At 41.8% G+C, this 17,471-nt stretch overlaps 1 protein-coding gene across 1 annotated transcript in view; it reads left to right on the forward strand.

Annotated features, from left to right (window-relative positions):
• IGF2BP3 (insulin-like growth factor 2 mRNA binding protein 3) overlaps nt 1-17,471 on the forward strand; it is a 120,624-nt gene that overhangs the window by 24,025 nt on the left and 79,128 nt on the right. Inside the window, exon 3 of the mRNA XM_009325760.1 lies at nt 3,341-3,389. Within this exon, the coding sequence (XP_009324035.1) occupies nt 3,341-3,389 (49 nt within the window). The remainder of the gene's footprint in view (nt 1-3,340; nt 3,390-17,471) is intronic.

Raw genomic sequence — 17,471 nt, forward strand, 5'->3', positions numbered from 1 at the left:
AAAGAGCTGATGTCTGATTTGGGAGGGTATTTCCAGGAAGATGCTCCCGTATTTTTCTCTTTCCTTTCCCCATCTATTGTGTAGAGTTTTGTTGCTGTGCAAAAGCATGCTTTCTGAAGTTGGAACCCATCCTTGTGGAATCTGTTGCCGCTTCGGTAAAGTGTCAGACCCAGCTTTGTCCCTTACTCTCTGCTATACATTTGCATTGGGATTTTTCTTGAGGAAGTTGAGAGCTGATTCTCCGTGGGTTCATGTGCGTGCAGTAGAGGCGACTGCAGATCGCTAATGCCGCCCTGCAGCGAGGAGCTATATGGGGCTGCCAAAGCGTAGGAGATGAGTGGGAGGAGCGATCTCTCCGAGCAGGAGCTGCGCAGGTTATCACGGTTTGTGGTGGATTCAGTCTCTGTCTGCTCGCTGCTAGTTCAGTGCCCGTTCTGGTCCCGGGAACACAAAAACACCTCTGTCATTTCTATCTATTCTTTCTGTGTGGGGAGAAGGGCAGAGGGGGAAAAGTGTTACAAGCTTTATGTATTTTTAGGTAATTTTAAGAAATATATTTAGGCTTTTTTTTATAGAAGCTGATAGTAACTGAAATGGAGAAGTCTCAAAGGTCTTTTATCTTACACTGGTTCTGTGAGATTCCTCTCTTGGCCACGCAAAGCTTTATTAATTTTTTTCCCTATTGCTAATTGTGATACAGCAATAATGTAAAAAAAAAAAAAAATTTTCACATGCATCAATAAACACCAGACTCAAAACTTGAGCATTGGGTAATAAGTTAAAATTACTTGCAGTGCAGCCAAGCAACTGATGAAGGTGTAAATAACTTCAAATTAAATAGTTCATATAGCTGTTCTTGTATTTTTGAAGTGACCTTTCAGTTTTGTACAATAGGTGTCTCACTATTGCCATAAATTGAGGTGCACAGTGGGACTGTACCCGTTTTGTACTTGCCTTGCCATTTCCTCTGGCTCTTTATGAATGTGGTAGAGGAACTGGTAATTTTAAGGTGGCATTTCTTCCTTGCTCCTCTCCCTTCCTCTTCCTCCTCCCTTTCAGGTTACTGAAGTTATTTTTGTGCTACAAATGTTGGTTGGCAAAGTTTTAAATTGCATCAAACTCTTCAGTCCCTCGAAGCCCCATGGGAAGAAAAAGAAAACAAACCCCAAACCTTATGTTGTGTCCTTTATTGTTGAGTAAATGTAGAGATTGCTTTTTTTGTCCATCTTTCAGGTGCTGGGCAGTAAAGGAGAAGATATGTAGGTTTTCCTTCTGAAATGAAATGTGAGGTGGCAGTTGTGTGTGTGAAACTTGTGTAAGTGCATCTGGAAAGGACTTTCCCCTCTCCTTCTCACCAGTTGATATACGCTGCTCAGCGTGAGCATTTGCTGCTTAACTTGACGTGGAGCTGGGGTGAGACCTGTTGTTGGTGTGCTGGCTGGGTTGTTGCGTGCTCAGATCCTTCTGCGAGTGGCAATCCTTGCTACGAAACTCTCATGAATTTTAATTTGAATCTATAAGTGTGAGAGACTAATGGCATGACACAGTTTGAAGCACATTGAATAGCATATTGGCTGCCAATTTTGTGGTTTGGGATTTTTCTGCACTAAAATTTCCCAGTATTTTTAATATTGAATGAACATCCCCTTTTATGTTCTACTTTAGGACCCAACTTCCAAGTTTCAGGTTGCTGTGTGAGATTATTTTGATATTTCAGAGCAGTATATCACTACTTTAGGGTGGTGGTTTTGTAGCCGTATTGCTAGCTGAGATTACAGTTTAAGGAAATCTTTTCAGACTTCAAGGAAAATTTCCCCCCTTCCTATTACAGTGAAGCAACTCCTGACTCTCTTTGCTTTATTGGAAATGAAAGCTTAAACCGGGTTGTGTGCGGTTTTCGTTCTCCCTTCCTTGCCTATTTATATGATCAACTGCTGAAATCAGCTCTTACTTGCTTGAGAGGGAGTGAAAAGAGCTGAGAAACGCTGCGCGACCGAGACCTGTTCATCTTTTCTGGAGAAAGCGCGCTTGTTGCTTGATCTCATGGTTGCTGTGGCGTTGGGGGTGATACCTCCACGTGAGGAGAAGTTTGGGCAAGGTGGCTTTGGGCCGTAAGCTCCGGCTGCATCCCGAACAAAGCCTGTTGGGAAGAGCATTTCAAGATGTAAAACACTCACTGCAGGCCTGTGTGGGTGGTGGCGGTGTTAAGGAAAGGAGTGTATTTTAAAAGGATCTGGGGGGGAAAATGAAAGCTTTCCATTTTATTGCTAGACGGGAACATCTCTAAAACTTGTTTTGTTGCAGGAGTTTACTGGCCTGTATAAGTTTAACAAACTTCTAGTCCATTATAAAAAGTCCTTAAAATGTGAAGCGTTTTTCTGTGAGAGGTCAGTATTAAAACGCTAAGTAAAACTGCGTGTTTGAACACAAGACACTTATTTTAGCTGCTTTGGTGAACCAAAATGTAGTTGAGACTTTCTAAGCTAGCCCGCTCTGTGTTGTCCCCCTCTCCCTTCCCCAGATCTTCCCAGGCTAGCCAGACTGACCCAACCAGCATGCCCCACCTGAGCCCAGCTGAAACTCTGTTAATCTACACATTCTTGTAAATCCCAAGGGTTTTGTGGCATCTCTGGCATTTATTTGTTCTCTCACTTTGGGGGAAGGGAGGAGACAAAGGACTTGGCTGTGAAGGCAGCTAGCACACTGCCAGGCTTTGCAGTAGCACTTCAAAGTGAATGTTTTGTTTACTAGATAAGCAAAAACTGATGTAAATTTGGGGTGCAAATACAGTGAATTTCCTCCTCCTCCCTATCAGAGATGGAGGATGTTGGCTATATGAATGTTAGAATATAGTCTGTCGTTAGGCTAATCAAAAGCTTGATATCAAAGCAAATGTATTTATTTAAATTTGTATTCTCTTCCTTGAAGGGATGTAGAATCCTGAAGTATCTTCTTGGTGAATTAAAAAAAAAAAAAAAATTAGTGTGTGGCGGGGAACCCAGTACAAATATGTGGGATTATCACACCCATTTATAACGGAGAGTTAGATACTGAAAGCCTTAAAGCTGAAATAGAAATAGTCTTCAAGAAAAGTGGAGACTTCATGAAATGTAACAGCTGTCAAATGCGTAACAAGTATTTCTGTAACAGCTCTTTGGACTTCAAATTGTTTTGACCTGACATTCCCCCCCAGTGATCTGTTGGGTTTGAGTTGTGTATTTGATTTTGCCCCTCTTAGTATGACGGATGCTTAAATGCGGACACTGCTATGTATAGTCTATCTTGCAATAATGTTTTCTTTCTGTTTTTTTAAAAACTATTTTCTTTAATTTATCTGCAGGAGTCGGAAGCTTCAGATCAGAAATATCCCGCCTCACTTGCAGTGGGAGGTAGGAAGTTACTTTAAAAATTGATATCTGTGCTTAAAACTGTGTTTCTGTTTCTCTCTATCCCCAAGACTTTTCCCCTTCCCCCACATTTCACTTGCTTTGCACACACCACCCATTCTGTTCTGGGGAAAAATCCTTTGGAAGAGGGAACAATGGAGCCTTCTAAGCAATTCAGATAACTGCCTTCATTTCTGCTCTCCGAGTTAACCATAAAAAATTTTGAAATGGATTCTTTGGTGAATACTGACTTCCTGCTGCAGTCATTCTCTGACTGAAAGCTTGTCCGTTTTGGACCTTGCTGGTGTGTAAGTTCAGTAAGCTTAATACAAGTTCATATTTAAATACTTGGCCAAAACCTTTACAAAAGCAGAAATTTAATGCTGATCCTTTTTCTTTGATTTTTTTTTTTCTTTCCTTGCTCCTCTATAGTGGTGGCATTATAGCAAATTGTTTGCTTATGCTATTACGGTTATTGGCTTTCACCAATATACTGTATACTTGCTGTTTATACTCCACAAATAGTGTTATAATTTTTGCAGTAGATGGGCTACTGTGAGAATGGATCTGTTTTCTTTACTGTTTTTCTCCCTTGTATGTGTTTAAAACGTTGTTTTCACGTTTTACTAGTGGTAAGTCATCCTTTTGCCTGAGGGAGATTGGGGGGCGGAGGGTTTGAGGATAAAACTCCAGTAGTGGTGTTCTCTGAGCAGGTTTGGTCTGCCTTCATCTGACTTTCCATCTGCAGCTACTTCTTTGTTTGCACTGCTTGATTACTTTCTGGCTTTGGAGAACAACCGAGGCATTGCTCTGTCCAACCTAGGCTGTCAACCACAGGTCTTCTGTAAGATATCAGCACACACCACCTCTCATTGCTTCAGCCTGTCCTTCTGGTGTGTGCTGTCCGTATAAGCATTTCCCTTGCACTTTCCAAACCTTGTGCTCCCCTCAGTTGAACCGTATCCACCTGATAATTTTTATTTCAAATTCATAACTGCTTTTTTTGTCAAGCTTTTGGAAAAAGTAGTAATAGAAATGGTTGAGGGTGGCTGATTTGAGGATTAACTTATTTTTTGTTACAAAATTCCTCTGAGGATTTTGTGTAGGAATAGTGAGTATCAGAGCAGAGGCATATGATTCAGAAAAATGTGAATAAACACAGATGTACGCACTGTTGAGCAGAGTACATCAAAATGCTTCTACCTTCTCATCCTACCTTACATGTATGTAGCTATTACTGCTTGTATGTTACAGGTATCTACCCTGTTTCCTACCTGCTTCCTTATTTTTAAATTATTTCCCTCTCTTCCTCCATTGCTGCAGTTTCTGTGGTGACATCTGGTTTCAGATGTTCCCTCTGCCCCACCACTTTAAAACGCTGTGTCTTCCTAAAGTTCCCAAGGAAGAGTTAAAATTGTCCCTATTAACATCATCTCAACCTTGCCTAGATGTCCTGAAGTTGGTTGTACAGACTTGACCCTTTGTCGGGGCACAGAATTTAGAGGGTTGAGGCCCCAAAACAACTTCTACGATATTTTTGCATGCTCTTACAACATCAGGGCTGCTTGCCAAATATAGTTTGTTCACAAACTTCCTAAAGTTTTTCTTTATAAGTGCTGGTGGTCTGTCACTTCTGCACTAAGCAGGTAAGTTTTGTATGTTCTCAGAAGAGTGCTGATGACAAAATACAGCAACTGGTGATTAAATTCATCAGGGAACTGTCTTATGTCAAGCTTACCTTGGGCTCTGGTTTTGGTTTTTTTTTTTTTTTTTGGTGCTAAAAGACCATGCAAAAACTTCCTCTGAGCCCTGTAAGAAAGTTTTGGATGATTCCTCCTTAAAACACATCTTTCTTGCAACCAGTTGCTTGGTAGGGAGAGTAAAAGTTTATACATACAGAGAGGGATTTATATCGAAGCATGTTCTTGCACAATGTTTTCTGAGGGGATGGTGTGTGTGTGTGGCAGCTGGAGCAATTTTACTTAAATTGTTTCTTATAGTCCCTCTGTGCCAATCTGCTTGCCTCATCACTACTTTGTTAATTGCCTGAATCAAGACTGACTTCTTCTAATGGGTGTGAAATCCTTAAAACCAAACCAAAAACAACTGATGAAAGAGGTCTAGGTTAGTTCAGTCTATCAGCCCTTGTGTATGTTTGATACTGAAATAAAAAACGCACTCAGTACCCTGCAACACCTTTCTTTTTAGTGATGTAGGGATATGTGAAAAGAATGGAAGAAAGATTAATGTTCTTGTGATTTTTTTTTCCTAGTATAACTGTTATTAGGAAGGTTACCTTGCCATTCTTTGCAGAAGTATTTTCTTAAGACAATTATTTCAACAGAGCTTGTTTTAATTTTTTTCTTTATAGAAAACAAACATTTTACATGGGAAGCCTACAGGTATGCCCCTAGCAGTCAGTGTGCATGCCTCTAGTTTGGTGCTTTGCGGTTGTTCTTGTTGCCCATGTGTCACACAGTGGTACACGTAAGTCCTGGGCTACGTGGGACTGGGACCCAGCAAGGGTCTCTGTGCATACCCACACCCAATAGGGATGGTCCTTGGCTTATAACAAATCCCCCCCAAAACCTCTTATAATAAGGAGGCCATCCATAGAGTTCTCAAATGCAGCTCATCAGGTTTGGAGAAAGCACGTCTGGAAGAGTGGTAGGGATGCTGGTCCCACAGGAATGTAGCTGAACTGTTTGCAGTGTGAAGTGTAACAGTTTGGTAGTAGCTCCCGCTCTGGAGCACCCCAGAGAATGGTATTGCCTCCTGGTTTTCAAAACCAGAAAAACGTTCTGGGAATAAGTTGAATCTGAATGGAGATTGTTTTGTAATACATCAGCTGAGGAAGGTGCCCCATCATCGATATAGGTGCTTTGTTCTCCGTGCAGATGGGAGCTGGCTTTTAAGATTCATGGAATGCTGGGGTCAATGAGTTTCCTGTGAAAACTTCGAAACAGTTTCACTGGTGTACCTTCTTATCTAAGAGGCCTGTGCGCTTATTTAGTAAAATCTAGTGCCTTTAGTAGCATGGAAGAGAAAACATTGAACTTCGGTGTTAAGGAAACCTTGACTTCCCCTTGGAAGAAATTGGGTATCCTGAAGATTCATGTGAGGTAGGACACTTGACCCATAGTTATTCCATACCGATCGGGAAATAAACATGGGTCTAAATGGCCACAGAGTAACAAGCATTTATTAATAAGGCTTTTCATAAACAAGTACACAAATTCAGATTAACTATTTGCTTTTCTGGCTGCCTTTTTGGAGAAAAATGTTCCAACTGGTTTTCTCCTTCACAAAGGTTGAAGTTACTGAACAAAATGCTGACTCTTACAACCAGCCATAGCAATTGGACTTGTAGCTGTTTCCTCTGGGTAATGTAAGAGTTCACTGTGTACTTATCAGACCATCATTGTATAAGTAAAAAAGGTAAGATAACACTTTTAGACCATATTCAGGGCTAAGTGGTAGAAGAAAGGCAGATAATGACCTGCTATAATCTGCTGAGTTACTGCATTGAAACAAAACCACAAGGTTGCTATCCTGAAGAGCTCACTCTTAAAGTGCAGCTGTAAAAGATAAAATTCTAATGTATTCCAAGGCATTCAAGGTTAAGTTTTATACAAAACTTGCCCGGTAATTAATTTGAACATCACAAGAAGGTTTTTGGCAAGGTTCTGCAGGTTTCTGTACCTGTGGGTTGGGTACTCCTGTACTACTTGCCCAACTCAGAGAAACTGGAGGTGAAGGGAAGGCAGCATCTCTGTCTGAACTAAGACAATTTAGGGCTTGCCTCAGACTGAAATTGGATTCTGGACTGGTAGCGGCTTATCCAGGATCATCCAGGAGGTCATTTGCATTTTCCCCGCTTCCCTCACTGGACTGTCTGGGTTTGAGGGCTCTGGATCAGTGCCCATATTCCATAAAAGCATCATCACTTCTGGAATGCATCTTCTTCCTTTTATTCTGCTTGCATATAAATTGCATATAGATGTTATTGTATCAGTTTAGTAATTTGAAGGACATGTGCATGATCAGATTTTATTTTTTAAATAAATCAGTTTCACTTGTTACGAAGTTTGTTCAGTGAAGCAAACCCTCAAACAATTAGTGCACCTTTTTTAGTGATAGTAGGTGGGTATAGTTTCCCCTCCCCCCTCCTTTCCCCTCCCCACTCATCAAATACAAAGTCCAGATTGATGCTAAGAATCACGACAAGTGAATGATTTGGCACACCGCCTTTTCCCATTCTTCACACATACCAGTCTCATCTCTTTCTCATTGGAAACAAGTACTCTGGCTCTATGGTCTCTGCAGAAAAGTAAATAGATCTCTATTATTCTTTCCTGAACCGCAGTCTGTAAAATGCTGTTTTGACTCCTAATTTGTAACCGCAAGTAATCTCTCACTTAGCTTGTGAGTATTTAGCACTGGAGGTGTATTTGCAAGACAAAATGGTATGCCTTCTAGAAGGAGGTCTAGGTGTGGTGACTTAAAACTGAAGTACCTAGAGTTTGTTTCTGATTCAACATGATGGGGATCCAAGTAGAGTTCTTCTGAGAAGGAACCGTTATGTGAAATGTCACCCTTTCTTTTTTTCTTTCTTTTAAAACATTTTAAAGCTAGCTTCCTCAGTGTAGAAGATGCTTCAAGAGATTTTTGTTCCAAATATTTTTTCCATGTTTAGTGAATAAAGTGCTAGAGAACAGACTTTCAGGACACAGATGGTGCCAGAAACAGCACTTGCTGGCAAAAAAAGAAACATCACTTGCTGGTGCAGCAGGAAGGTAGCTGTTGAAGAGTTCCCACTTATCTTCTGTGGGCTTATTTCCTTATCAGTTTGTATGGAGCAGATAAACAGATACAGTGTTGATGAACTTCTTAACAAAAAAGGTAGACTAAAAGCCCAGCCTGTGGAGTGTGAACCTGTTGAGTGAGCAGAGAAGCAAGAAAAACATTGTGAATGTGTATTCCTAGCTTTGCTGTGAGACTTGCAGGTTGCTTTCAGGGACAGAAATGCGTGGGAAGGGAGGTCTGATTTAGCTCTTCCAAAGGCAAAAGGATGTTACTAAATAGGGCTTGGTTTTTCCTCACTTTTTCATGGAAATGAAAAATGAAGTCTCATAGTTATGCTGAAACCTCTGATGTTTTAGATTCTCCAAGCAGAAGTAGTGACAGAAAAGGATTTCTGGATCAGAGTTGCAATGTGAGTGCAGGTCCTGCATTGAGGTTTATGTCAATGCAAGAAAGGTTTGAGCCGTCTCCACCCATCTGCATATTTTGTAAGACAACTTTCAGTTTCTTTAAAAGAATTGAGACTGATTCTGATTGTGAGTAAATGTTAGTAAATCTTCTTACAGTGCACATAACTGTTTGTCCTGAGGATCTGTAGTAGCTTGTGTTGTTTCTTTAATTAAAACAGCTAAGCTGTGTGGGGTGGGTTGTTTGTTTTTTTTTAATCTAGAGATGCAGCGTAAAAACTAATATTGCTGAATGGTACCCGCTTATGATGCGGCTGATTCTAGAATGCCACGGGATATGAAGAGGACAGGTGGGGAACTTGTGGGTTTTAAGAAAGGAGAAGAAAAACATGAAACCATTGCAATTAAGACTAAATTAGGATTATACAAAGCAGGTATTTCACACAAAGCAAGATGTAAAGGGAGAGATGCAGGAATGAGCTGAGCTACAATGAAAAGAATTCTAGAAGAAAGATGAATCAACAGTAAAGAGGCTTAAAATGTATTGAAAAATGATCTTTCACCTCAAGCCTCCTCCAAGAATCCTAACTTAATGTAGTGCTATAAAAATAATGTATAGCTATAAAAATGCTAGTAGAATGCTAAGCATGCACAGATTATCTGCTGTTGCCTGTTAGGTGTGGGAATCTCTGATAGGGATCTTTGTTTTCTGTTTCCTCCTTAGTGTGCTACATCAGGCACTAAGCTGTACTTTTTGCCAATTACTAGTCCTACTCAGCAGGAGAATGGAGAACATGTTAGTCTGCAGCAGTCTTTTACATATTTGAAGACCTACGATGTTTAGGGAGGGTTAAGGAGGGAGTTTAAGTTATTTCAATCTCTTCTCAGGACTCTTATTTCTAGGCAATTGATTGTTCTTAAGTCTTTCACCTGGGAATGTCCCATGAGGCTTCTCCAGAGTAGTTTCTGTAGTTTAAGATCACTTTGAGCTCTTGTCCTCTGGTATGTTTGCACTCCATTTCAGTCATATGCATCTTCAAATTTAATAAACACAAACCTGATACAACACTAGATGTGGTGGTCCCTGCAAACCCTATGAAATAGAACTCTTAAGTTTGACAGTAGGCTGGTAATGACTGTTACCTGGCAGTGATCACAAGGTCAACTTCTCACCTGCTGTTGTAGCGTTAGCTGTGTTTACCTTATGAGTCTGTTGTAGGGTACAATGTCAAAAGCCTTCTGAAGAGAGATCCCCCCACATGTAGACTGTTAATTCCATTCTAATGAGAAACTGGAGAGATTTATCAAGAATTACACACATCAGACAAAGGTTGAATGTTGATCACCTGCTTATTTTGATTCTTAACTACAGGATGGAGCAGCCCCTGGGGCAATGCAAAGTCCCTGGGCAGCACTGCCTCCTCCTGGTCTTGGATTTATACCCAGGGGAGCATGGGGGCTGCCTTTGCTTCTCTCCTGCCAAAGGAAAAAGAGAGGATGGTGGTCTTTCATTTCTGCTATCTGACCCGGGCCCCACACTCTGAATTAACTATTTTGCCTGAGCTGCACATATTTCCCATTGTCTAGCTGGGCTTAGCAGCGGGTGAGGCAATCTGATATAGGAAAGTGACCATGTCTGTGGCAGACCACCCAATTTACACTTAAGACAACATACCGGCTTATGTTGGGATTTTAATTGCCTGGCTTAATTATAGGGGGTGATATTTACAGGTATATGTGAGGTAATAAACACCTTTTGCAGGTGTTTAAAATACGGGGTGTGGGAGTGAAGGTCCTTGGATAAACATGCAATAAGCATATTTCTCACTTGGAATGATTTATTCATTACAAGTGTGTAGGCTACAGCGGTGCTGATAAGTCTTACAGTTGTTATAAACAAGGGGAAAAATCTAACGGGGAAAGTAATTTTCTGTGAGAATTGGACTACAGCATTTTTTACTTAAATCAGGATCTTATTAAAAGTAGTTGATAGTGATGCTTTTATTAAACGTCTGCCCCTATTTAAGAGTTAATATCCCAGATACCCCCACTGAAGATACTTGGCTGTGCTTTTGTTATAGTTGTAGGCTTAGAAAAGTAGCATTGTGTTAGTTGACACAACCCTTTTCTCTAGGAATATTGTATAGCTGTAGCTTAAGTTAAAGGATAGAGATGTTAGAGGTGAGGTCAGGGCTCTGTTGTGCTAAGCACCTAGAAGATACGGAAGGTAGTCTTCCAACCACAAGAACGAAACACAATGTTAGTACTCTGTTTCAAAGAAATCAGAAGACTCACCAGGTCAGAGCTGGCTTGACTGACACAGTTTAGAGGTGTGAAAGTTGCTCTTCTTCCAGGTGGCCAAGGTGATAAGTTGAAAGAATAGGAAGTGGAATATTTTTGGGCTCATGCTGCAGGAAACGTGGTGTCGGGTGGTTGTTCAGGCAGCCACTTCAACTGGTGTGGCAGAGGTAGGAAGGTTGGCTGAGCAACTCTTGAAGAAGGTGCTGAAATGCCACTTTTTTTTTTTTTGACGAGAATATTAAGCAAGCTGGAATAACTGCTGGCTTCTCTGAATATGCTGAGTAGTAAGCTGCAGTGATTTCAGGCATGGTTTGCGAGCTGTTGGTTAACCCTGCTGTGGAGGGGGCAGGACAAGGAGTGGAGGGAAGCATGCACTTGGACCTGAGACTTTTAATCTGTTGTCTCGTCTGAGTCACGCAGCTTTGATTCAGTGAGTTGTCTAGGTCTCTGTGTTGGAGTATGAACTGCTTTTGGCTGCAATGGGCTCTAATGTTGTCAAGAAAACCCGTCTGTTTTAAGTGCTAAATGTGGCCATTCCAACTAAGACATGCAGAAGCTTTATGTCTTTGGAGACTGCATTTATGGGTCTATATCTTATTTTTCTTCCAACGTTCAGTGGGAGAAATAGCTAAGTGAAGGGTTTAAAAAAAAAAAAAGGGCATGATTCAGTGTGGTGGTTTGATCAGTGCAACTGTTTGATCCAAACTTTTCCCCCATCCAAATTTGTTCCATTGTCCTGTGACTGAGATGAGAAAAATCCTGTTTTCATGACTAGATTTTGATCTTCTAGGATAAAGGAAGGCGCAACCTGTGATCCCTTAACTTTTCAGAAATGTTCTAATACTTAAAACAGCTGTTAGTGTGCAAGAATTTTTGCATTGTCACCATGGGGTTGCTTGGCACTGTTAGAACAATGTGTTGCTCACAAGCCTAGAATAATATAGTTACTTGTTTATCCTGTCACTAACAGTGACTCCAAAACTTGAGGAATCTTAAGACACACAAAACTTGCTTGGTTCGAAACACTTCTCAGGAAATCAGCCACCAAATCTTGCTTTTTATTTGCAGTTCTAGAAAGGTGTCTGGCAAGACGTTTGTTCAAGGGCTCAGTTGCCAAAGTCTTGCACCCCTTAGCTATAATTTTTACTTAAGGAATAACTTTAATCATGGTGCAACCTCTTTATCCAGTGTTGTGACACGTCCTTTCATAGAATTACAAAACCATTCAGGTTGGAAGGGACTCAGGAGGTCTATAGTCCAACTTTCTGCTCAAAGCAAGGTCTGTATTGAATTCAAACTACATTGCTTAGGGTTTTGTCCAGCCTTGGAAACCTCTGGGAATGCAGTTTGCACAACCTCTCTGGGTGACCAGTTCTAAGGATTAATTATTCTATCAGTGAGAATTGTTTTCCTTATACCTGGTGAGGACATCTGTCGTCAACTTAAGCCTATTGTCTCTTGTCCTCCCACCCTGCACCTCTGGAAAGAGCTTGGCTCTGTCTTCTCAATGACCTCTGGGGCAGGCTGCTGCTATGCTCCCCTCAAAGCTGTCTATTCTTGGGCTCAACAAGCCCAGTTCCCTCAGCCTCTCCTCGCTGGAGAGGTACTCCAGCCCCAACCATCTTGGTGTCCCTTCACTGAACTCATTCCAGGTTCTCAATGTCTTTCTTGTACTGTAGGTCCCAAAACTGGATGCAGTATCTACATGCAGTAGATACAATGTAGATACTACATGCAGTATCTACATTGGAGAACAAGTCTTATGAGGAGCGGCTGAGGGAGCTGGGGTTGTTTAGCCTGGAGAAAAGGAGGCTGAGGGGAGACCTTATCGCTCTCTACAACTACCTGAAAGGAGGCTGTAGCGAGGTGGGTGTTGGTCTCTTCTCCCAAGTAACTGGCGAAAGGACGAGAGGAAATGGCCTCAAGTTGCGCCAGGGGAGGTTTAGATTGGATGTGAGGAAAAATTTCTTTACTGAAAGAGTGGTTAAACATTGGAACAGGCTGCCCAGGGAAGTGGTTGAGTCCCCATCCCTGGAAGTATTTAAAAGACGGGTAGATGAGGTGCTTAGGGACATGGTTTAGTGGGCATGGTGGTGTTGGGTTGACGGTTGGACTCGATGATCTTGGAGGTCTCTTCCAACCTTAATGATTCTATGATTCTATGTGATTGATTATCCCCTTTTACTCAGCGTTCGTTAATTTTCCTCCATCCATTGCCTGTGCTCCTGTTAATACAGCCCAGGTTGTTGTTTACCTTCTTTGCTGCCAGGACCTGGCTCATGTTCAGCTTGCTGTCCACCAACACCCCACATGGTCTTTTCAGCAGAGCTGCTCTCCAACCAGGCAGTCCTTAGCCTGTATGAATGTGCAGGGGATTATTCCTTCCCTGGTGCAGGACTTTGCATTTGTCCTTGTTAAATTTCATCAGGTTGCTGTTGGCCCATTTCTCTACCCTGACTAGGTCTATCCGGGTGGCAGCCCTGCCCTCTGGCACGTTGACAGTTCCCCTCAGTTTGGTCTCATCCCCAAACTTCAGGAGGGTATGCTGCAACACCTCTTCCAGGTCATTGGAAAGGATATTAAACAGTACAAGCCCTGAGACAAACCACTTAGTTACTGGCTTCCAGGCAGAGTGTGGCCGGGTAGAGTACTGTCCTCTGAGGTCGAACTGTTATTCATCATAGCATTATTACTGGAAATTAAGCTGGATGTGGAATCTCTGCAAATCTGTCACCTGCATGCATAGGAGGGAAAACATGTCAGGGAATGGGATTGCATCTCTGCAGATAGAAATTAGGCTTCATGCCATTGCTGGCTAAATTTCCTTAAACACAATGATAAATCAACACATTGTTCAAACCACCCTTAAGTGAGACGGCCTGGAAGTGAAGTAAGCAGCACCAACACACTGCTGCTTTCTTCATTTCATATGTAATTGCATGATCTTGTTTCTCACTTGTACTCTAATAGCATAAAAAACAAACCACCAAGGGACTACTTGGTGAAAATTCTGAAAACTCTTTCCATTTTGAATGCAACCTCAGTTTAGCAAGTTGTAATGGAAGTCCCAAAGTATGTTTTTGACCTATGAAAGAATATACTTTTTTGATAAGAAAAATGTACTCATCCCTGTCAAAGCTATTGACGTAGCTTTTCTGTGTCTTTTGCATGTAAACTTAGTCTCTCCTAATTCATGCTGCCTGATATCTTAAATCTTGCTCACTTTAGTTTTTCTGTTAAATGAGGAGCCAGTAGTTCTTACTGGTGTTAGGTTTTCTGTAGAAGTGCTGGTTTTAGATGCTGGGAGTGCAGCCCAGAAATTCCTGATGAAAAGAGATGTCGGTACCTTTTTTGTTGGCGTGTATGAAGCTATTGGTAAAGCTACATGCTCTTGTAAACAAAGAATGCCCTTCAAGTGTGGTAAAATTAATATAATTAAGAAGCTAGTTACTCTTGTCCTGCTCTTGGAGAAGTTTTGAACTAATTTCAGTTACCTGCCTTGAAAGAAGATGTCACTAGCAGGGATTGTTTCCTCGGACTTACCAGTTGTCTAATTTGAAAAGAATTGAAGGAAATGCATAAATGAGTTTTTCCTTAGGCAATAATAGGAGAAATGTTATGAGCTCTTGTTCATGGTAGCCAAAGGAATAGAAAAATGTTAAGTTCAAGTGGCCTCAATGATTCTTTTCTTAATCCACTTACTCAGTTTGTGCATAAAGAACATAAACCCAGCAACACTGGGTCAGAAAAAAGGTTTATGTGTAGTCCTGTATCCCACCTTTGCTGTGCCTTGGGAGGGATACAAGAATAAGGGCAAGGATATCGCGATAGCTCACCAGAGCAGTCTCCTGGCTTTCAGTGTTTTGCAGCCGTGTAACCTACTGACCCAGAAACGATGCCTTTGTATTTGAGAAATTCAACTAGAGCTTCTGTAAACATGTTCTTAAACCAATGCAAACGCATAGCATCCACAACATGCTGCAGTGAAGAGTTACATGGTTTTACAGTGTGTTGCAGGAAGAACCATCTCATCTCACGTGCTTTGGACTTCCACCTGCCTCCCAGCTCCTGTATTGGAGAGAACAGTCAATAGTAGTAGCTCCCATGACCTTTTTCTCCCTCTCTACTTTCCTTATTATTTTGAGGACCTTTATTTCTCAGCCTTCTTTTTTTTTTTCCCAGGCTGAAGACCCGTAGCCTGCTTAGTTGTTTTTGTGTGGAAGATGTTCCCTATCCTTTGATTATCTTTGTCCCATTCTTGGAAATTCTACAAAGTGATTCGGAGTTGAGGGACCAAATCTGCACACAGTTATGTCATTCATTTTAGGTTATTTCACTTTATGAAGATAGTTGCTGTCAGAGACCTCTGTGTATGTCTTGGGTTTTGCTCCTTTTTTTAAAAAAAGACAGAACCAAACAACAAACAAAAACCAAAAAACACTGGTGGAAAGCTAATCAGTGGAATGGGGTTTGCTTACGTCTCAAGAGATCAGCAGACTTTTCTATGACAGCCATGGGAAAAATTGACATTATCAGTAGTGCAGGTTCTCCTCTGGGCTTGCTGGTGGTTGCCAGGAAATATTACATTTGAATCATATGCGCACCACACGTTGACCTAACTTTATAGAACTGGCTCTTGCGTGAAGGGAGGGAAACAAAATGTGCTTACTTCCAAGGGGCTGGCTAGTTCCAGCCCAGCTGATTCTATAAAGCAATCGTAGTCGGCACATCTCTCCTCACACTTGTGCTTAGGTGCGCGAGGGTTTTTTTTGTCTTGTTCACTAGACAAGTAGAAAGTGGCTCTCAGGCTACCTCTCTGAGCAAGTCTGCTGAGACTGTTGCAAAGGCTGTGGTGCTACTGCTACAAGCCGCCTACTTCATTGCTACTTGTACAAGCACACTGCTTCACTGCCTCTGCGTTCCCCTTCCACAGTGACTGTTTTGGTCGCAGTCTTGAGCTCGGCCATTCAAGACTGAGGCCCCATCCATGTTTCTTCTTGCAGCTTCTACTTGCTTTCATCTAGTGCTACAGAAAAATCTTGAGTTCTTTCTTGGATGTGGGGGCAAAAGGAACAACATGAGCTCAACTGCAGAATCTCCTGCAGAAAGAGGGAGGCACAAGACTGAGGCAAGCAGTGAAGCTGTTGTACCAAGCAAGGGGAAATGCCATAGGCTTATGGGAAAGGCAAGAGATGTCAACACAACCTGCACCCGCACACTGCCATTTCATCCAGCAGCCAGCGCTCACTGCAAGAGTCTGGATGCCGTGGTGGATCAGGTACTGGCTGCTGGGTGGAGGCCTTGGAAAGTGGCAGTGAAGACATGAAGAATAGGTAGGAGATCTTTAAGATCTAGGTGAACACCAACCGAGCCAAAAGCTGCTGAGCAGGGGGAAGAGAGATGAAGTTGTGTTAATGTGTTTCCTTTTTAAAGTTTTTGTGTTATTCTAAAGCCTGAAGCTCCCTCTGATCCTGTGTCTCAAATTGGTAGCCAAGTACATGTGGGCAGGGAAAGAAGGGAATGTAACTTGAAATAGCTCCCTTATTTTCAGACGTTTTGGATGCTGTGGCAATCAAAGGGGGGGATGTGACTAAAAGCCATCAAAACCACTTCCAAGCACATGCCTTTTAGTGGAGCAAATGAGCAGGATTTTTAGAATATAATGCAAACAGGAAATCACTCTGAAAACTGTAGCCCACCATTAACTTGGGGGGAGGGAAGATATATTAAAACTACCCTTGCAAACAGCTGCCTTGTTATAAAGCCTAACAGGGGATTGAATGCATGTGTAAGAAATGGATCCAAATCAACATTTCCTGGGACACCTTTTATTGGGTGTTGGGTTTTTTTTTTGTTGCTTTTAGTAATAGAGTCAGGCTGTTGTCATGCGAGTAGTAGCTAGCTATTCATGCAACACTTTCACTTATTTGCTCACATAGTTCCCTTACTGAACTCATAGTTACCCAGTGTGAGCAGCAACCAGGAGGCCAACCTCAACTATGTACTCTGAAGTGGAGGGTTTAACGATGTGTCAGTGGCTTCTAGGTCGGTGTTCCTCAGTCCTTTGGTGCATTGGATGTATAAATAAATCTGTAGCCTTCATCTGACTGCATATAGCAGCTGTTGCCCTTTTCGATGTGGTCTGAGTTGTGAATCTGCTGTCGATGTTAGTGTGTGCTAGTGTCCTTGCATGGATTCAGCAGGCTCTTGGTCTGGGAAAAGTTCACGTGCTACCTTCTCAGCACACCTTTCCTCTTCTTGGCACGTTGTTTTCTGGTAACTGTTTCTCTGTCCAAATGTGTAGAAATCTACAGGAACCATTCATGCGAGCTTACACTGAAATGATGGTTTTTATGTCCAAACTACAGGACTTTTTTTGTTGTGGTTTTTTTCCGAGTATAGGACTTCTGTGGACCTGTAGCATTCTTGCAGGCAGTGTGGCATCAGCTCATTATCCCTAACTTTGATTTGTTGGGTATTGGTTGCTGCACCCCAAATGGTTGCTGGTTTAGGTTACTATTGCAAACTGGGATGACTTGTTAAGTACTTGAGTGACTGCATCTTTATAGGAAAT

The sequence above is a fragment of the Pygoscelis adeliae genome, unplaced genomic scaffold (genome assembly GCF_000699105.1).
Source record: "Pygoscelis adeliae isolate BGI_AS28 unplaced genomic scaffold, ASM69910v1 Scaffold226, whole genome shotgun sequence".
NCBI classification, from domain to species: Eukaryota; Metazoa; Chordata; class Aves; order Sphenisciformes; family Spheniscidae; genus Pygoscelis; species Pygoscelis adeliae.